General features: G+C 37.7%; 1 protein-coding gene across 3 annotated transcripts in view; it reads right to left on the reverse strand.

The window, feature by feature from the left end:
- Positions 1-21,977, reverse strand: part of CFAP43 (cilia and flagella associated protein 43) — a 101,864-nt gene that overhangs the window by 55,357 nt on the left and 24,530 nt on the right. For all 3 annotated transcript variants that reach the window (XM_034663242.1, XM_034663241.1, XM_034663240.1), the window contains 9 exons: positions 21,269-21,400; positions 16,937-17,053; positions 13,913-13,993; positions 10,767-10,915; positions 9,734-9,837; positions 6,485-6,625; positions 5,523-5,695; positions 3,868-4,017; positions 1,188-1,318 (listed from right to left, as the gene is read on the reverse strand). In XM_034663242.1, coding sequence (XP_034519133.1) covers positions 1,188-1,318; positions 3,868-4,017; positions 5,523-5,695; positions 6,485-6,625; positions 9,734-9,837; positions 10,767-10,915; positions 13,913-13,993; positions 16,937-17,053; positions 21,269-21,400 — 1,178 coding nt within the window. The remainder of the gene's footprint in view (positions 1-1,187; positions 1,319-3,867; positions 4,018-5,522; positions 5,696-6,484; positions 6,626-9,733; positions 9,838-10,766; positions 10,916-13,912; positions 13,994-16,936; positions 17,054-21,268; positions 21,401-21,977) is intronic.

Genomic DNA, 21,977 nt, shown 5'->3' on the forward strand with positions numbered 1-21,977 from the left:
GCCGGAGACGCTGTTTGTTCACTCACTGTATGGGATGTGTTAGGACTCACATATGAGATACAAGCTAATATTTTACTCAGATTCCATTCATAGAATGGGCATGATGATGCCGTGTTCAAGAGTCTCTGAAGTAAGTGACTACCAAAATTGTTATGACATAAAATCTCCATTTACATATATTTAACATTTACAAATATTGAACAGTTTCACAATGTCACTGGGAAAGGCCATGTTTTGTTACTGTTTTAATCACAGGAAGCACTGCAAGATATTATTTTTGCAGAAATAAGTTGCACATTAACAAATGATATCCATCGACAGACCAAACAAGGCAACACAAAAAGTCCAGGCTGTCACCTTCAGGCTCTCTATCCCTTGGTCATCATTTATTTGCTTGAGTAGTATTTTTTTAGAATTTTAATTTTAATCTAAGCAAAGCCTAAATAATTTAATATTGTCTAAGCAAAGTTTAACTAGGGAAGTATATCTACATGTGTGTGCACATGCATACAAATCTATGTCAGGTTTTTAAGGGATGAACAGGAGTTTGAAAAATTATCTACTCTTCAGGATTGTCCTCATTCCTTGTACTCCTTCAACAGGTGTTATGAAGGGGAGGACTGATCACCTCATATGTACTAATTATGTCTTGTTATTTTTTGTCTTTTGATGCTTTGACATCTGGGGCCTTGCTGACCCTGGAGGGACTGCCCCTTTCAAGACCTGCCAATGTTTCCTGTCCTACAGACAGGAAACCACTCACCCTGGAGCCACCTCTCAAATGTAAAACAATCAATCCACTTCCAACACAGGGCTACTATTTCCCTGTCTTAATAACCCCTGGGCCAAGTACCAGACAACCAGGGCCAGCACCCATGCCCCAGAACCTGCTGAAATGATCCCAACTAGCCAGTGCTAAACCTGCCTGCTCTTTCTCATGGAAACCAAAATAAGGCTTTTGCCCATGTTTCCTTTGTTCCCTCTGCCTACTTACGCACCTAGGGGCTTTCCCACGTGGCCCTGCCACATAGCTTGGCAAATCCCCTTCTCTTGGATCTGTGAGTATAATAATGTTTTCAATGGCAGTTGCCTCCTGTTATGGTGGCCTTGCTATACATAAATAGTCACAAAGTCTTTATTTTAAAACACTATACCACATGAAGTTGCTTACTGTACACTGTACCTACCTCCATCTTAGGTAAACAAGGGTGCCATCATCTCTCCCATTCACCAGAATGTTTTGTCCATCCATTGAAATTTTCACTGATTGAATCCCACATCCCTGGTGAGAATGACTCCGACTTCGAACAAACGTTTCCTCAATAGTTTTAGGAACAAAGTGCAGAAATTACAAATGCAATTCTACCACATGGTTTTTCTAAGAGGGTCACATGCACTTTTGCTTGCGGGTAAGTTGTTAACAACATTTTATTTGGCATGGAAGTAGTGTCTTAGTAATACATAGTACTGAAAATCCTGAGTTCAAAACATGTTCACCAATACTGGTTTATTTTCTCATTTGTGTAGCATGGAAGGAGAGAGATTGTTATCACCAATTTGTAATNAGGTAAATCTTTTTGTATTTGTTAACAACATTTTATTTGGCATGGAAGTAGTGTCTTAGTAATACATAGTACTGAAAATCCCGAGTTCAAAACATATTCACCAATACTGGTTTATTTTCTCATTTGTGTAGCATGGAAGGAGAGAGATTGTTATCACCAATTTGTAATAGGAAAACCAGACACACAGAAGCAACTTGCTGACGGCTACAAGTTAGGGGAGGGTCAAAGTCAGTGAGCAGAAACGGCAGACTCAGGTGCCTTCAAGAGTCAGGTAGGTTTCATTTATGTGTGATGAGTGGCTGAGAGAGGGCAATAGGCACTGTGGAGAACGGAGGGTAACATGCCCCACATGAAGGATGCTAAGCCAGTTCAAGTAGAAGCCAAAGAAAACCCATCACTGATTTGTTACACAGGGCAACAGTTTAAGTTCCTTGACTAAAAACTGGGATTTCTGTGTCACACTGGTTCTCAACCATGATTTTTCTTTTAATTTACCTTTTTGAATAGGCAAGGCATTCAAATGGTTCAAGATTCAAAAACTATAAGAGTATGCAGTGAAATCTCCTTCCTGTCTCCATTCCCCAACCACCTCCCAAAGCCTATCAGCCAATTAATACTTTTAATGTCCCTTCAGAGGTTTTTAAATGCATATGAACAAATGTTTATGTNAGAGAATGGAGGGTAACATGCCCCACATGGAGGATGCTAAGCCAGTTCAAGTAGAAGCCAAAGAAAACCCATCACTGATTTGTTACACAGGGCAACAGTTTAAGTTCCTTGACTAAAAACTGGGATTTCTGTGTCACACTGGTTCTCAACCATGATTTTTCTTTTAATTTACCTTTTTGAATAGGCAAGGCATTCAAATGGTTCAAGATTCAAAAACTATAAGAGTATGCAGTGAAATCTCCTTCCTGTCTCCATTCCCCAACCACCTCCCAAAGCCTATCAGCCAATTAATACTTTTAATGTCCCTTCAGAGGTTTTTAAATGCATATGAACAAATGTTTATGTGGACATAATTTTAAACATAAATTGTAACCTAACATATTATGCACTTTGCTTTTCCTTCTTAAAAGCAGATCTTGAGGTTCTTATCATATTGTGGCATAAATATGTTCTCATTCTGCATAATATATATTTTCTTTATGTATTGTTTATATAGCATTATTTATTTATCCAGTCCTCCCCTGATAGTTATTAGGTTGCTTTTACAAACAGCGCTGCCATGAATAACCTCAGATATGAGGCGCTTTGCACAGAATCACCCAGAAGAACTTTCAGGCCACCATCAGCAGTGACATCTATTATAAATCATTTGAATAAGAGACAATGTAGCAAAGTTTGCAAACTGTCAACTTCAAAATAATCTCTAAAGGATTCAAGAGTTTTCCTGTATAATGACAGTATCAGTTTTGCCCAGTTGTAGTTCAAATATGGTTTCTTACACAGATGAACAAGGAGAGCCAGGTGTACACACCATGGCCCAGTTCATCTGTGGCCCTGCAGGAGTGTGTCATGTAGGTGGTTGCAAGGCTCCAGGTGTGTGGGATAAGAATCACTGACCTCATTAAAGTATACTGATAACCAGTACAACGTGGCCTTAAAACCTAGAAAAGGATCCTCCACATTTGGGTGAGAAGAAACTATTTTTACTTTCTCAATGGAAATCAGAAATGGTAGCACTATTGGGGATGTTGAGGTCTGCAAGTGATGAGGGAAGATTCAGTAAGGGCTACACCCTCTCCCTTATGCTCTTCTAGCGCCACTCAAAAGAACTGGGTGGGGGAAGGGGGCAGCAGCAACCAGCCCAGAGTCGCTCCAGGCCAGGGAGACAGGAGTAATAATCCCTAGGTTTGCACAGCAATTCACTATTTCCAAGGCAGTTTTGCATATACCCTCTCCCTGGCTCTCATCAGAATCCCATGGGGTGAGAGTATGGAAGGTTCCCCCAATAATACAGATGAGCATCTGAAGCTCAGTGAAGCTCAGTGAGTATCCAAGACGCGAAACTACGTGGCGATGGAGCTGGGCCGCAGCTCACCTACAGTATCCCTGTCCCACGCTCTTTATTGGCAGATCTTGGTCTACTGGCTGGTGTTTCCTCCCTTGGAAACTCAAACCTCAGTACATGAAAACACCTGTAAAATGTTTAACTCAATACTACCATCAGTGGTAAATAAGTTATGAATTAATTTACCTAAGAAAGAAGCCCAATTCCTTCCCTAAGGGCTTTTTGTTCCTTATATGAGATCAAGATATACATACCAAGATTAAAAAAAAAAAAGGGGGTGTAGCTTACCAAAGTACGAACATCTCGGATGCACAGAATTCCACCTTTAGCTATTGTTATGAGCCACAACCCATGTGGAGACAGAGAGAGCATTCCAGGCCCATAGTGTTTGCTTTGCACTTTTTGGTGTGGCTTAAGCACGCAAATACCACTGTGTTCCTGCCGATCAAAGAACAAGACCCCATTATAGAAAAGATCAGGGGAGCAGCACCTTAGAGCTTGCACTTGCGCACATATGGTCAGAATCAAATCTGCAAACACTGTCAATGGAAATAAACCTGATATACCCCATTTCTTGCACCACATTTTCACCTCTGTTTGCAAATTAAAGTTTTTTCTTTTTCTTTTTTTTTTTTTAAAGATTTTATTTATTTATTTGACAGAGATAGAGACAGCCAGCGAGAGAGGGAACACAAGCAGGGCGAGTGGGAGAGGAAGAAGCAGGCTCATAGCGGAGGAGCCTGATGTGGGGCTCGATCCCAGAACGCTGGGATCACGCCCTGAGCCGAAGGCAGATGCTTAACCGCTGTGCCACCCAGGCGCCCCGCAAATTAAAGTTTTTTCTAACCAACTAAGAGAAGTCTTCATACATTAGCTACCATGAAAGATCCCAGCCTACACCAACAATTTTTATTTTTTTAAAAATATTTTTTTTATTTATTTGGAAGAGAGAGAGCACACGCACGAGCAGGGTGGAGGGGCAGAGTGAGAGGAACAAGCAGACTCCCCGCTGAGCAGGGAGCCCTACACGGGGCTTGATCCCAGCACCCCCAGATCATAACCTGAGCCGAAGGCAAAGGCTTAACCGACTGAGCCACCCAGGCGCCCCTGACAATCTTTATTTTTTACTTTTTCACATACCCCCATGCTCAAGTCCAATTACCTAAGTCAGTATTCCCTCATGTACTTCCACCTCCAAGACCCTACACATGCCATGATTTTGTCTGGAATGCCCTTCCCCACTCCATTCCTATCAACCTGTCCCCTACCTCAGCAACTCCTACCCCCTGCCAAGATTGTACACAGTATTTCTCCATGTCTAAGTCTGACCTATTATTCAAAAGCCAGGTCAAATATTAATTCCTCCGTGAAGCTTTCCTTGAATTCTCCTTGCCACAAATACTTCTTCTTTCTTGGAATCTCTATGTCTCATACCTTGCTGACATTGACCACCCTGGGAGAGGAGGGTTTACAAGGAAGGGTAGTAGATAATCTGGGCCAGTGTGTGTAGCAGGAATGATATTATACGACAGATGCTTGAAATGAGTGTAATGCAAGGATGGCGGAAACACAGTTTATCTATTTTGTGCAATTTTGCATATGGCTCAGGTCCAAATTTCCATGGAAAACCATTGACACCTGACACCTGTGGAATAGATGTTCTAAGGCTATGTTGTTTTTAAAGGCACTAAAATAATAGTATTACCTGCATGTTTATCTAACAAGTAGGATGTATGTAGCACAAGTATGACTGTGCTCAAAGGTATGTATGATGGATTAAAAAACAATGCTAATAATATATCTAATTCAAGAATATTATGTTACTATAATAAAGCCATTTATTAACTGGACTATAGTGTTAAAGCACGGATTATGTCTAATTAATACAATGTGTCAATCTTGATTTCTAAGATAAATAATAGCATACTTAAGTTTTGGCATACTTGTTCAGGAAGAAGGTAGGTGCAGATGTATGGCACTTGGTTACAGAAGCCATATATTTGGTGACTTTGAAAATCCAGCACAGCAGAGGACAGGCTGTGTTCTATCTCATACCGGAACCTGTGAATGAGTGCATCTTTCAGCCTCCCTCTTTCATCAATAAAGCTCGCAGAAACTATAAGATTTGGGGAAGAAGAGAGTTCATTTGCACTGTATATTGATTTTATTTTTTAATCATTATGAACAACTATGAAAAATGAAATAAAAATTTAAATGCTCAATTAATAACGCAGAGGCTATTGAGAAGATAAAAATGATTCAAAAACAAGTTCATTAGAACTACCTGAGTATTAAATGACTGACAGTGCATAAAATATACTTTATAAGGCCTTGGCTAATTTAATCAATTAAGTAGAGACATATTAAAAGACACTCATGATGGTATAGAGATTCTTAATTAAGACACAAGAGTACTTTGAGATTTTCAGCTCTCTTATACTCAGTAATTTTGTATTTTCAACCTAGCTAACCAAATATATTTGTTATCTAAAACAGAGTGTCTATTCTATCTGACCTCTTTATCCAAAAAGCTTTCTTTTACAATTTTATCAGTGAAAGTAACTACACAGTAACCTGTCTGAAGTTAACTATGTATATTTGAAGATACGAAACAAGAGATATCACAAAATGACAAATCAATCTGACAGAAATGCCAGTAGATCCCGCTTCCCTTCTCTTGTAATAAGATAGGTTCATATGAATGACAAGGCCTAGAGGAAAGTCCACATTTCACATTGTTAGCAGCCACATCAGTTTTACTTTGTAAGATGCACAAGAGACGGCCATTTTACCTCTTCATGTGCTAAGAGGAAAAAAATGCAATCACTAGGGGGAAAAAAAAAGCTAAGCTAAGCAACTACCCATCCGGGCCCAGCACAGAACTGGCTGCTTGATTTTTCTTTACCTTGTGGTAGTATTTTAGGCAGAGTAAATATTTCCAATCTGCTTCTTTCTGTTTCTGGAAGTGGGAAAAGCACCATCACTTCTACTATGTCTGTTTCCAAAAGAGACACTGTGGATATTTGTAAAATGCCTTTGCCCATCTCTGAAAGCAGATGGAAATCATCATAACTGGTCATTCATAAGTTTAAAGAAGCTTTTATCTTCCCAAGTAAGTTACCACATTATAGAATTGCCTTCACTACATCTTTAGATTTCAATTTATTTACTGCATATTTAAAGTGACCTTTAAATACAAGTGGTGGGGACATTTTTGATGACCGATGAGGAACTGTCATGATTAGATATCTGGGTTGGCAAGTTCAAGCCCGCTCAGTAGGGCTCAGCTTCTTTCCGGGTCAAGGAAGTCCTCTGGGGTCTGCCATGTTCACCCCACTCAGCAGCACCTCCATGCTCCAGCCCCTCAATGCTCCACTGTGGCCTTTTCATCCACTTCTGATACCAGATCAAAGAACATCAGTGTTCTTTGCATCTGTAGTCAAGGTATTGCAAGGGTGGTGGAAATGCCCATGACTTAATTAGTTTGCTTCTCTGGAAGTCAGGCCTCTGGAAGGTGCCATGCCTGGGGCACACCTTCAGTTCTTTCTAGAGTCACTACTCCCCCTTTCCACAGGGGCTGTTCTATACGTGTCCACTTTATCAGCCTCTCCCCTCAGGTGTTCAACTGATGATCTCTCCTCTGACATAACAAAGAAAACCAAAGACATCTGATACAAAGTGGACCTCAGTGTTCTTATCCAGAAGGCATTTTTGTATGAACAAAATGCAATCCTTTGCATCTCTGATTTTGAGCCCATGTCACCAGTCTCCTATTAGACCATGTGCTCTCAAGGACCTCCATTTTATCTTGTGTCTTTTATGGTTTCTTCTATTCAGCTCTCAAGACTCCCTGGTCTTCAAATTGAACCCTTGCTGCAGCCCTGCTTCCCCACCACGGTTGCCATCTATGCCAATTCTCTTTTCTCTGCTGCAAACTCCTTAACACAGGAGTTGCTACTTACTGACTTCACTTTCTGACTGCCCAGCCGTCAGGGCACTTGAGTTCATGCCAGTCCACACCCTCATCCAGCCTTCCTCCCTCAAGCTCTTTCCAGAGTGGGTGACTCCCAGTGCTCTCATTACTCTGGCCTGTCCTGTTTGCTTCTGAGCCATCTTCCTTGGTCCACCACTTCAGTGGAAGTTGCTTTTCCCATCCCACACTCTGACTGACCAGATATATTAAAAAATGGAATATTTAGGCAAGATATGCATCCACTCTGAGGTAAGCCATAGGTCCTACCATACTCCATGCCTTCAAATTTACATATTTAGCTTACCTGTTTGGTCTCAGTAGGAACTGGATTTGCTTTTACTCTGTCTTCTTAAGCCATCTCATCGGCTTCCATAATTTCAAGGTCAGAATTCTATCATTGAGACTTGAACTACAGATCTCTACTTTCAAACATTAGCTAAACATCCCCCACTGAAGAGCTTACTTAGCTTCAACTCTACAGAGCTCTTCAGCTCACACTATCCCTCAACATTTTGTCTTGAGTTTTTACTTCATTTGATGAAATCACGGGTAGAAATTTTGGAGTCATTGCTGATCCTCCCCTTTCACATTCAATGGAAAACCAAGTTCTATCAATTCCATCACTCAGAGCTGTCCCTTCCTTTCTCTTTCTATGACTGCAACACAGTGTGTGCACTGTGGATAAGAGCAAAAGCCCGAGGATAGACTTCCTGAGATCGAGTCCTGGCTCCACCACTGCCAAGCTACATGACTCTGAACGAGTACCTAACTGTGCCTCAATTGCCTCATCTGTAAATTCGGATAGTAAAAGTCTCTACCGCATAAAAGTTGTCTGTAAGGGTTAAATGAATTAACACATATCAAGTTCTTAGAACACTGACTATCACATGGCAAGGAATCCCTTAATAAATGTTGGCGGCTGTTATGATTAATATCACCTCTTGCCTGGGCTACTATAATTATTTCCTAACTCATCTTTTTTATTCCATTCTCTTGCCTTTCAGCTCTATCCTTCACACTTGCGGCAGAGTAGTCCTCTAAAATCCATGTCAAATCATACCTGTCTCATCTTGAAAACTTCTGATGGTGTCTCATTACCCACAGAAAAAAGTCCAGACTCCTTGGAATCATATTTAAAACCTTCGCCTTCTTTCAGACTTCATTGCCATGATCGTCATCTAGTAAACTCTTATGTTTACCCATTATACCAGACTTCCTGCCATTCCAAGTGCCTTTGCTCAGTCTTTTATCTTAAGCTGGAATACTAATATGCCCCATCCTCCACGACTTACACCCTCAGAGAACTCTCCCCCAATCCTCTACACTTCCTTATCTGTGTCCCCCTCTACGCCCACTCCTTTCCTCATACCTGGCAGAATTAATTGCTTCTTCCTTTGAGACTACATAGCACTCTGTTTATTCCTCTACCACTAAATTGTCTCTTTGACCTTCCCATGCCCCCATTGGCCTAGGTTCAGCATTTTACACCTAGTAGTCACTCACTAATTTTAAGAAGTCAATGAATAAATTTAAAAATATGTTTTGGGGAAAAATATACATATATATCTGGTCCTTAAGACAGAAAGAAAAGTATTAGTTCTTACTATTTATCATATAAGTGTTACCTCACCTGCCAGGTCTGTAGTTTACCTGGGCATGTGGATGGCATTACTGAAAAAGCTGGATATCATTTTGTTTAAAGAGGAAATATTAAAGATGCATATAATAAAACTTTCTTTAGATATCTTTATTAAATAGAAATAAAGTATTTTAAAATACATTTCAAGGATAAACCAACCAAACCTTTTTTTGGTAATAACATTATATCTAGCATTATATATATATATATATATATCTAATATATATCAAATATATATTATATAATATGCATATATACACTATATATAATGTCTAACATTAGAAATATTGAAATTAATATTGAAATTAATTAATTCATTTATTTAAAAGGTTCATTTAACGTCATTTAACATCATTTAACATCAACTATATACCAAGCAGATGTATCAAAAACCCTTTAAATATGATATAGGAATTCTCCTACGTAACTTAGATGTTTCTTTTTTAGAAAATATACCACAAATAATTGTTTCACTACAGCCCTATTTCCACAACCTTAAATTCTTTGTAATGAAGTCGTCAATATTTTAAATTATGTAGTACCTACGAATCCAAGGATCTGAAACAAGCTTGATGGATTGGCATTGATAATAAAGACACAGCCTTCTGATGTTCCAACTAATAGATATATCCCTCGCTGGTCATAACTAGAAAAGAAAGAAAAGAAGAAATCTGAGGATCAGATTTTGCTTGTTTCACTAATAAGATGGTAAGCAAATTTATTGAATGACAGCGTGGAGATACACTCAAAACCAGTCATTCTTATGTTTGTGACTTTTAATATTATCCCATCTTATAAAAAAAGGCAAGTGATGACATCTACATGTAATCATTACATTACAGGTTAATGCTATTTCCAAATTGCAGTTTGTAAGTGCACAGTCAAGAAGACTCAGTGACTCTGGAGCCCAACTGCCTGGGTTCTGCTCCTGACGTTTGCCATTTCCTACCTGTGTAACATGAAGCAAGTCATTTAAACACTTTGTGCCTTATGTCCCTGCTCTGTAATGGAGACAAAAACATCCATCTCATGAAGTGAACAGAACCAAGTACATAGCACATTTAAACTAGTTGATAATTATTTGTGTAATTAAAAGCAAGTATTTACATTTTTGCTTATTTATGGATAGACTATCTCTGGAAAGAAGACATGAGAAATTGGGAACAGGCTGTCTGCAGGGAGGAGAACTGGGTGGATGGGGACAAGAGGGGGAGACTTTTTGCTATGCCCCCCTCTGTATTTTTGGAATGCTGAACTGAGTCAGTGTATTCATTTTCAAAACAAAACATGTAAAACTTAAAACTGAAAGAAATTATGGTTTGGGGCATATGGATGGTACCAATGGTTAAGCATCTGACTCTTGGTTTTGGCTCAGGTTGTGATCTCAGGGGTTGTGAGACTGAGCCCCACACTGGCCTCTGTGCTCAGCACAGAGTCTGCTTAAGACTCTCTCTCCCTCGCCCTCTGTCCCCTCCCCCTTCAAGTTAATTACCTTAAAATAAAAATTATGGCTTTCCTGGAATTCTCAACTGACAGGCCATGACAATGTTGCTGCCAGAAGCAGGAAGTACTTACAGGAGGTGCTGCACAGACCATTCGGAGGGGAAGGCCTTGTGAATTGCTTGAGGGGCCTCAGCATCCCTGACATCGAGGAAGTGGACGGAGCCACCCATGGTGCCCACAGCCGCAGAGAGGGAGGAAGGAGAGCAAGCCAGAACTGTTGCCTGTTTAAGATAACCCCAGATGCTTAACTCCACTGTGCCAGAACATGAAGGCTGCTTTACCCGCATAAGAATCTACAGTTTATTTGAAAAGCCCTCCAGATGAGGACAGTGGCAAGGGTTGTTTGGTATTACAAGTTAGGCATGCAGCATTCCTGAGCTAATTGACTGCAGAAGACACAGGAATCTGTATGTTATTCTTTTATCCTAACGTTGGAATCATAAAATTATAAAGAGATTTCTTGAGCTTTAAACCATGGCTTCATTTTTATCCCTAAATGATTTTGAAATGATTATACCAATAATAATGAAAAAATAAAAACAAATTTAAAATACAACCATAGCATCTTTTGGACATCGTCACCAAATATTAGTGATGTTTAAAACTCAGCATTCATCTGCTGGATAATGGTAGATCCTGGGACGCTGGTGTGATGGAGGAAGACAATAACCATACCACCGCCCCATGTGTTCTGTAAGCAAAGACATGCATCACGGATTCCCACTCATTTCACAATCATTTACAGAATATGATGTCTAGGAGAATAAATTTGCTTTCATGACACTTAAGCAATCAGCTTTATTCCTCTATAATTATACTTTGTAGGTTGTTTTGAATAAAATCATAGAACATTAGAAATAGAAAAGACCTTAAGAGATAATCATTTTGTACAACAGAAAATGGAGGCCAAGAAAAGAATAGCAATTTGCCTCAGGATCCCATAGCTGATGATGAAGCTGAGAACTCAGGTGTCCTGCCTCATTATAATGCACAGTTGCTCAACAAAGGAGGTTTTCATTTTATTTTTAAAGGTGAATTTTAAAGGCTGAGTCTTCAGTGGTATCTCAGTGTGAAACTGGAAATGAAATGGCGAGTGTCTATTTTTCTTTTTTTTAAACTGAAAGTCTTTATGGGATCTCTCAGTGTGTGTGTGTGTGTGTGTGTGTGTTGTGTGTGTGTGTGTGTTCTCAAAATAATCTGTTGAAATTATCCTCCATTCCAGGGCAATTGTAGGCTGGGCTTAACATGGACAGCAGTATCTGGAGGGGTCTTATGTACCTTAGCAAGTACCATCAAGGGAAGCTGCTAGTGTCCAGATATCCTCCCATGATAGTACTGGGCCAGGTTCTCTGAAGCCCACTGTCTAAAATGTTCATGGGGAACACAGTCCCAGGCATCGCAGGGAGATCTGGCCTCAGCATTGCAGGGTCAGTGTACTTATCAATTCCCCACAAGGTAGCAGAATTCTCCAGTGAGGATAAACCACCAATTATTCCCAACTCAGGCTGAACCACAGGAGTAAACCGTTTTGAATAAAATCATATTCAAGGTTTGGAGCTCAATGAAGGTTTGTCCAACTAACTGTGAATGCTGTCTGAATTTCTCCCCTCTGCTCTGGTGAAGTGAAGATCTCTGGTGCAGAAAGCAGACCTTCTCATGGTGCCTATCTCTCTCCTTAGCCAAGAAGAGCAAGGTTAAGTCCTGACTATAGAGACTCCTGGGTGGGTTGCTAACCATTTGCATGTCCTTTGTGGAAGCAGATGTGATCAGATGAGCTTTAAGATCTTGTCTAGCTCTAGTAGTTCTAATAGAAATGAACACATCTGAGCTCTTGTCACCAGAGTGTGTAGTCTACTCATATTTCAGTGCTTTAGGTAAGAATTTTTATGTTTACTTGTCAGGGTGAGTTTTATATATCCCATTGAATTGTGTATCTTCTGCGTCTTGTAATTTTCTTATGTGAGGTATGACGCTTCTTCTTGTTTTATAATCGAGATTTTAATTTTATAAATGGGAAGGACTGTTACTTCCCTACCTACTACCAAGATCCAAGATCCCTGTCTCATCTAGAACTGTATAATACATCAAAGGATGATAATTTTAGAGGAAAATAGCATTGCCACCATTTCTTGGTCCTTTTATGTTTTTAAAATATTATTTCATGTAAAATGTATTATGAACATGGCAGAAATAATGGTATCTCCTTGTGGCGAGTGTTGTGAGCAATTGTGGCTTGTCACCCAGCACCCAAACACCTTCCTTCTGGAAAATTCTTTGAATATCTATTGAGAAACCATCTCTACTATTTTGGGGGTTCAGTGAAACAGATCTGACTCCCATTTTCAAGGCTGAGCTTAAGCCAATTAGCATTTCTCATTCCCCTGTCCACAGTGATTATTTCAGAGATGTTATTAAGACATTAGAAGACATTTAGCTTCATGGAAAGGAGAAACTTCTTTTCTCTTCCTCTTCCCACTAGAGGAGGCTTTCTTCCCTGATGGTCTGACACCTGTGACGTTGACACCTGTGGCATTTGGGTACCGCTAAAAGAAGCTGGACATGAAACCATAGACATAGAGAGAAAAACAAGATCCTTGGTAATATCATTTGAGTTGCTGGACTGAGCCACATCTGAGATCAGACAAGTCCTATACTTTATAGCTGATTAAGCCAATAACCCCACTTTTTTATTTTTGGCTCAAGCTGGTTAGAGTGGCAATTTTCTTTCATTTCTAACTGACCACCTTGAGGTTAGATGGAGCCATTTAACAAGTTATGGCAAAAGGGGTGATTCATTTTTTAGTAAAAGCAACTAATTATTAGTTCAAGACTCTCTGGCACTCCCTCCCCATACTGTGGCCCTGAGGAGCTATTAGTTGGTGGACCCTCCCTCAGCCTGGCTCCCTGAGAGAGGGACTCTGGAGCAGAGACCCTGCCAATCCACAATGAACTTACAGCACGAGTGAGATATAAACCACTAGGACTTCGGCAATAACTGCCACCACAGAAAAACTTTCCTATACACCAATTTAGTACCTTATGTTCCACCCTCTGGGCTGTAGAACATATTTTATACACAAGAATTATTCTAAATATTTAGGATAAAAATGCAATAAGGCATCTGCATCAAGTATTTCCACAGACTATTGACATGTAATTATGAAAACATAGATTGGATTAGAATTCAATATTTTAATCCATTTATAAGGCACACTTACTGGGGTATTCAGATAAATCCTGCTGGCACAAGTACCATCTTCTATATACCAAACACAAACTTCCCCTGAATGTGTGAGTGTCTATTAAAAAAAAAAAAGGAAGAAAAAGAAAACTCTAAATGGAATATAAGACGCTGTTATGGAAGCATGTTCTAAATCCCTTTACAGTATGTCAATAGCTGATGATTTAGTATAAAATTTCATTTTACTTATATGGATTATAGTGACAATCACAACATCAGTACTTCTGATTTGAACAAAAATTATTATCTTTTTGTATCTATTATCTTTAATACAATTTAAGTAACATATAATAACAAAGATCAGAAAAGTGAAATTAATTTTTTACCATGTAACATAATTGAGTTACTTGGAAATTCAACAGGATTATTGTTTAAAGAATAAAGCTAGAAATAGGAAATTATATGCTTTTTTTTTTTAACTAACAGCCTTTGCTTTAAAAAAACAAAAACAAAACCAAAAAAACCCACCGGTCTTGAACTCAAGACCCTGAGATCAAGACCTGAACTGAGATCAAGAGTCAAGAGCCACCCAGTTGCCCCTAACATTCTGCTTTTAAGAGCAGTTTTAGTATTACATTAAATTTGAGCAGAAAGTACAGAGTTGCCCTTACCCTCCTCCACACACATACATACTATCTCCTCTATTATTATCTTGCATTAGTGGTGCATTTATTAGAATTGATGAGCCAATATTGATTCATTATTATTGACTAAAGCCTATAGTTTACATTAGGGTTCATTCTTTGTGTTATCCATTCCATGGGTTTTGACAAATGTATGATATGTATCCACCATCACAGTATCATACCAAATAGTTTCACTGCCCTAAAAATTCTCTGTGATCCACCTCCGTCTTTCCCCACTGAACGCCTGGCAACCCCTGAACTTTTTACTGTCTCCAAGGTTTTCTTTTTCCAGAAGTCGTACAGAGGAAATCATACATCTTTCTCAAATTGGCTTCTTTCATTTAATGTTATGCATTTAAGGCTACTCTGTNTAGTTTTTCTTTTTCCAGAAGTCATACAGAGGAAATCATACATCTTTCTCAAATTGGCTTCTTTCATTTAATGTTATGCATTTAAGGCTACTCTGTGTCTTTTCAACTCATTTATTCTTAGTGCTGAANTTGTCTTTTCAACTCATTTATTCTTAGTGCTGAATAACATTCCATTGTATTGATAGGCCACAGTTCGTTTATCCATTTACCTATTGAAGGACATCTTGGTTACTTCCAAGTTTCGGCAACTATGAATAAAGCTGCTATAAACATTCATGTGAAGGTTTTTGTGCAGGCATAGGTTTCCAACTAATTTAAGTAAATAACAAGAAGCTCAATTGCTAAATCATAAAGTAAGAGTATGTTTAGTTTTGTGAGAAACTGCAAACTTGCAAAGTGGCTGTACCATTTTGATTCCTGCAGGCAATGAATGTTTCTGTTGCTTGCTAGCAACTTGATATCCTTGCTAGCACTTGATATTGCCAGCGTTTTAGATTTTAGATATTCTAATACGTGTGTGGTGTCATCTGTTTTCATTTGCAATTCTCTAATGGTGAATAATGTTGAACATCTTTTGATATACTTATATGCCATCTGTATATTTTCTGTGGCAAACTATTTGATATTTTGCTCATTTTTTTACTGGGTTTGGTTATTTTCCTATTGTCGAGTTTTAAGAATTTTTTTACATTTTGGAAACCAGTCCTTTATCACATACATGTTTTGCAAAGATTTTTTTCCCAGTTTGTGGCTTGTCTTTTCTTTCTCTTAATGGTGTCTTTCCAGGGTACACATTTTTTATTTTAATGAAGTCTAACTTATCAGTTTTTCCTTTTGTGGATTACATTTTTGAGTTGTGTCAAGAAAGTCATAGCCAAACCCAAGATCACTTCGATTTTTCTCCTATGCCATTTTCTAGGAATTTTATAGTTTTTCATTTTACATCTAGGTCTATAACCCAATGTGAGTTAATTTTGAGAAAGTGTAAGGTCTGTGACTATGGTGATGATGATGATTTTGCATGTGGATGTGCAGTTGCTCCTGCAACAATTTGGTGAAAAGACTATCCCTTCTCAACTGAATTGCTTTTGCTCCTTTGTCCAAGGTCAGTTAACTATATTCATGTGGATCTATTTCTAGGTTCTCTATTCTGTTCCATTCACCTATTTGTCCAGTCTTTCACCAATACCATACTGTCTCGATTACTGTGGCTTTGTAATAAATTGGATAGTGTTAGTTCTATACTTTGTTCTTCGATATTGTATTTGCAATTCTGAGTCTTTTGCCTCTTCATATACACTTCGGAATCAGTTTCAGTGAATCCATAGGTAAGGTTGGAAAGAACTGACACCTTGACAATATCGAGCCTTCTTTTCCATGTACATGGAGTATTTATTTATTTAGATTTTTATTTCTTTCATCAGTTTTGAAGCTTTTCTTATATAGCTCTTGTAAATATTTTGCTAGGACTCCCAAAATCCTAATGGATTTATTGATGAATTATATATAAAAAATGAAATATTTCTTGAGATCAATAAAGGTAAGCAGTTAAACGCCAGGAAAAAAGTTTCTTTTTTGAATGTAGCAGGTGGATTACTTTTCCTAAGTCAATTGAATTCATGTTTTGAGCATGGCCAGTATTTCATTTTCATCCTCAGAGGGTCTGTACCACTCTGAAAGAGGGTAAACACTAATTGTTTAATGAGTTTCGTAGCTCTTTAGCAATGAATGTGTTGAAAGATCTGACTTGGAAAACTTGGATGGTGAGTATAAACAGGATGGCTCTTAAGATTTCAATTGCTTTGACTGTTTTCAGACACTTAATATTATGAAGTCACAATACAATGATGTCATCTAACTGGGGAGTAGATCTGATGATGGAAGTGGTTGGCATTTCTTCCACATCCTCAAGAATACCCTCTGCCTCTTATTTGTGTAAGTTTGCACATGATCTTCCAAATCTTTTCTTTAAATCCTACTGTGAAATAATAAAGTGTTCCTTACCATGCAGTATTCATTTCCGGGTGGGATAAAGTCAATTGCCTGAAATTTCCCATCACAAGCCTCTAGGACTTTATCAAAAGTTGGCTTCTCACCAAGAGTATAAATATAAACAGATCCCTGTGAAATATACCAAAAAAAGAAAGAAAGAGAGAAAGAAAGAGAAATATGATGCAATTGTTGTGTATGCAGTTCAACAAATATTAAATGTCCACTGTGAGCAAGGCACTGTGTGAGACATTAGCGATTAACTTAAGTAAGGCCCTGACCTTGAGGAGCTTAAAATCTACATGCTTAATTTGTTTGTTCATTGATTCACTCATTCATTCATTCATTCGTCATTTAAAATAATCAATAAATGGGACTTTCTTCTTTTCTCCAACTCCAAGCATTTGTTTTTTAAGTTATAAAACACAACAAAACATTTTTTCTGACTTCAAAAATATTGTCTATTTATACAAAAAACTTGGAAAATGTGGAAAACCAGAAAATTTGTTAAGGTGAACTAAGTCTTATCACATACTAAACCACGGTGGGCACTGATACAAACTTAAATAAGCCTTTGTGGAAATTGTGGAGGTGTGGCTGAAGCTGTTACTTTATGACTTCTTTATCATTCTCAGCTGCCAATTCACCTCTCAAAAAAATCTATCCTGTCATTTGTGACTCTCTGCCAATTAACTGTAATATGGTGTGGGTATTTAAGTAGGAATAAGAAGTCTGCTTTCAACTAACAGCAAGTTCTTCAAGTTTACTTGAGTTAAATGTGAATATTTCTGTTGTTTATTTAAAAAATACAACTCTGTAGAGTCTAAATTTGATAGATATTTACTGATTTTACCTTTCATTCATTCCTTCAACAAATATTGAGTGGATACACTGTGCTGGGCACTGCTCTGGATCCTGGGCCTACATCAGACTAAAATTCCCCACCCTCATGGAGCTTACATTCTGCTGGGGGATTCAGACAATGGATAAGGTAACTAAATAAACAGCAGTGATTGTAAGAATAAAAAATAGAGCAGGGAAAGAGGATATGGCATGGCAAAATAAGAATGTGAAATTCTAAACCGAGTATCCAAGAAAGGCTTTACAGAGGTGACTTTATTTTTTATTTTATTTTATTTTATTATTATATTATGTTAGTCACCATACAGTACATCCCCGCAGAGGTGACTTTAGAGAAAAGACTTGCAGGAAATGAGGAAAGAAAGGATTCATGTGAATTCTACGGGGAGAACATTCCAGACAGAGAGAGCAGCCAGTGCAAACACGAGGGAGGAACATGCTAGGTGAAGTTAAAGAATATAGCATAATGGCCAGTATGACGACAGCAGGGTGAACAAGAAGCAGGGTAGGGGGAGATAAGGCCCAGTGGTGAGTAGAATCCATATCATGAAGGAATTGTAAAGCATAGAGAGGATTCTGGCTCTTAGTCAGAATAACATGGGGAATCACTGGAAGGTTCTGAAGAGAAAATGGAAAAATTTTTCTCACTTTGGCTGCTGTGCTGGGGATACAATTTATTCTATCATGTACTGAGAAAAGTGTATTAAAGTCTATCATTGCAATTACAACTTTGCTTCTCCTTGTCATATTGTCATATTTTGCTTTATGTATTTTGGGACTATTTTATTTAGTACCTATATATTTTAAATGTTTATATATTCCTAGTGAATTTAACCTTTTACTATTCTTGAAATAAGCTCATTTATCTTTAGTAATGTTTTTTTTGCCAGAAAGTCTATTTTGTCTAATATAAATATAGCACCATTGGTTTTCTTTTTGTTAATGTTTGCATGTTAGATCTTTTTCTTTTTACTTACTTTCAATTTTTAAATTTACTTTCAATGTTACTGTATTTTTTATTTTTATTTACTTTCAATCTTACTGTACCCTTATGCTTTAGCTGCATCACTTGTAAACAGTACGTTACTGGGTTTTACTTTTTTTTTTTTTTAATCCAGTATTGCAACCTTTGCCTTTTAACTACATTTATTATCTGCTTTACTTTCATTGTAATTACTAATCTATTTGAGTTTAAGTATTACATTTTAATTTATGTTTCTATTTTCTTACTTGTTTTATGGTTCTTTTTCTCTCTTTTCTTACCATGTTTTGGATTGCTTTTTAAAAAATGTTTCACTTTCCCCATCTATAGTGTAGAAATTTCATCTACTGTTTCAGTTCTTTCAGCGGTTACCTTAGAAGTTACAATATGCGTACTTAATTCATAAATACAGCAAGATTACTTAAAACCTTTACTTTCTGCCTAGGAAAGTAAAAAATGAACTTGAAGCACTCATTCCATTTACTCTTTCCCCTCCAGTTTACATTATTGTTGTCTGGGATTTTAATTCAATTCTATTTTTAAACCCAACCTCACATATTTTTGCTGTTTTATACAGGCAGTGTTCATTTACATTTCTCCACACATTTACTACTTTTCATTCTTATAACACAATCTTCCATCTGGGAACATTTTCCTTCTGCCTGAAGTACATTCTCTAGAATTTTTTCTAGTAATGGTCTGTTGCTGACAAACTCTCAGTTTTGGAGCATCTAAAAATTTCTTTTTTCACCCCTATACTGAAAAGTATTCTTACTGGGTATAGAATTCCAGGTGGTAGTCAGCTTACTTCATTACATTAGCATACTCTTTCTTTAAATGGACATATAGTAAATATGTTGGGCTTTGCTGGCCATGTGATCTCTCACAACTATTTAATTCTACCATTGTAAATGTGTGAAAGCATTCACAGGCAATACATAAATGAATGGATATGACTGTGTTCCAATAAAACTTGATTTATAAAAACAAGCAGCAGGCTGGTTTTGGCCTACAGGGCCATAGTTTGCTGATCCCTCCTGCTGTACATGGAAGGTAGCATTCCACTATTTCTTACTTACATTATTGCCACAGACAACTCAGCTGTTAGTCTAATTGAAATCCTTTGAAATAATCTGTTTTTCTTTCTGATTGCTTTTAAGATTTTGTCTTTGGTTTTCAACAGTTTTACTTTGTTAAGTCTAAGTGTGAGTTATCTTTTTGGGTATTCTGCGTGAGATTCACTGAACCTCTTGAATCTGTAAATTCATGTCTTTAATCAGTTTTGGAAAATATCTCTTTAAATATTGTCTGTACACCACTCTCTCTCCTCTCTGGGGTTCCCATCAAACATACACTGTTATCATTCATGTCTCCTACTCTCCCTTCTGTATATCCTACCCTTTTGTATATCTGGGCTACATTCTAGATAACTTCTTTTGATCTATCACCAGTTCACCAATTCTCTCTTTGGCTGTGTCTGACCTTCTGTTAGACCTATTCATTTCATTTTTACTTTTTTAGTATATTTTCTCTTTTAGAAGTTCTATTTCAGTCTTTCTCCCTTCTGTTATGTTCCATTTTTTTATTGCTTCCTGTTCTTTATAGATATTTTAGGATTGTCAATTTTTTATTATTTATTAGAAAATAGTTAGAACAGTTGTTTTAACTTCAGGTATTTACCAGCATGAAATCTTTCCATATTTAAATTTAAGTTTCCTTTAGGCAGAAAATCATTGATCTTTCCTTATAACCCATCTAAAGTCATTGCCTAACAATATAAATTACTGCTAACCCTGACTTTTGAGAGTCATTCCATTAATTAGGAGTCTTTCTAACAGTACAATTAAGATGGAGATTTTATTTTATCCTGCATTTATTCCCCTTCCCCTCTTCTTTTACAGAACCATATTTTCCTTACAGAACCATCTATGACCCCAATATCAGTCCATGTTTGGTTGGGTTGACTCTACACAGGGTCCAAGTGTAGGCATGTGACTTAGGCCTGGTCAATGACAGCTTAGAATCCTCCTGGACATAGTAATTGCCACATGGGTAGAGAGGTGACCCAAGTAAGCATAATAAGTCTAAATTCCAGGACATTTTTTCATGGTGTCCTTCCCACTAGGGTCACCACGAGGCTAGAAATATAAACTAGAGTTTCAGGAGGCTCTCTGGATACTTCGCAGGAGAATCTGCATGGAAAGGGTGACAGCAGAGAGGAAACAGAGCCAAGAGATGGTCACAAAACAAGGTCAGCAACATCATGGGAGCCCCTGGATTCAGATTAACTCCTTGCCCTTTTGGTTACACATGCAAAAACAAACAAATGAATAAACAAAACACTTTTTGTTATTTAGGTCTTTTAAGTTAGGTATTTTTTCATTTGTAACCAAAGGAGTCCTGACTGGTAGAGTATCACTATGAAGCACTACACTCTTCATTCCTGTAGTGCAATGATAATAATATTTGAAAATTGTATATCAAGAAATCACCATCTAGCATACCTTGTCTGTTTTAATCAGCAACATGTGGTAATTTGGAGAAAATACCATATGTTCCACAGGCCCTTCAATCTCAAGAAAATCCTCTACTTTGTAAGTTGCATCTTTAATAGTAAAAGAATACACAAAGCCATCCTAGAGACCAAAAACAATGAGATAAACAAAGAAAATCAGTCCCAGTCAATGCAGAGCATACTTTCCATGCCATATGAGCTAAGACTTATTGACTACCACCCACAGTTTATTTTTGGAATCATCATTAATGTTTACATTATCTAGAATGCCCTGTCTTATCTTTATTTAGGCAACTTTTAACCACCCTTCCTGGTGAAGTTTTAATTTTATCTCTTTTGTAACACAAAATTTTGTGACCTAAAATTTTACCGATCTCTCCTTTCTTTGAACTTCTCTAACATCTATCTTTTTTTCCCCCTCAAGTAATGTCTTCTTTAATGAAGTTAGAAATTTTTTTATTGGTTTCAGAGGTAGAATTTAGTAATTCATTGGTTGCATATAATACCCAGTGCTCATTGCATCAAGTGCTCCCCTTAATGCCCATCACCCAATTATCCCTTCCCCCACTCACCTCCCCTCCAACAACCCTCAGTTTGTTTCCTAGAGTTCAGTGTCTCTTATGGTTTGCTCCTTCTCAATTTTCACCTTATTTTTCCTTCCCTTCCCCTATGTTCATCTGTTTTGTTTCTTAAATTCC

This window comes from Ailuropoda melanoleuca, chromosome 6 (assembly GCF_002007445.2).
Source record: "Ailuropoda melanoleuca isolate Jingjing chromosome 6, ASM200744v2, whole genome shotgun sequence".
Taxonomy (NCBI): Eukaryota; Metazoa; Chordata; class Mammalia; order Carnivora; family Ursidae; genus Ailuropoda; species Ailuropoda melanoleuca.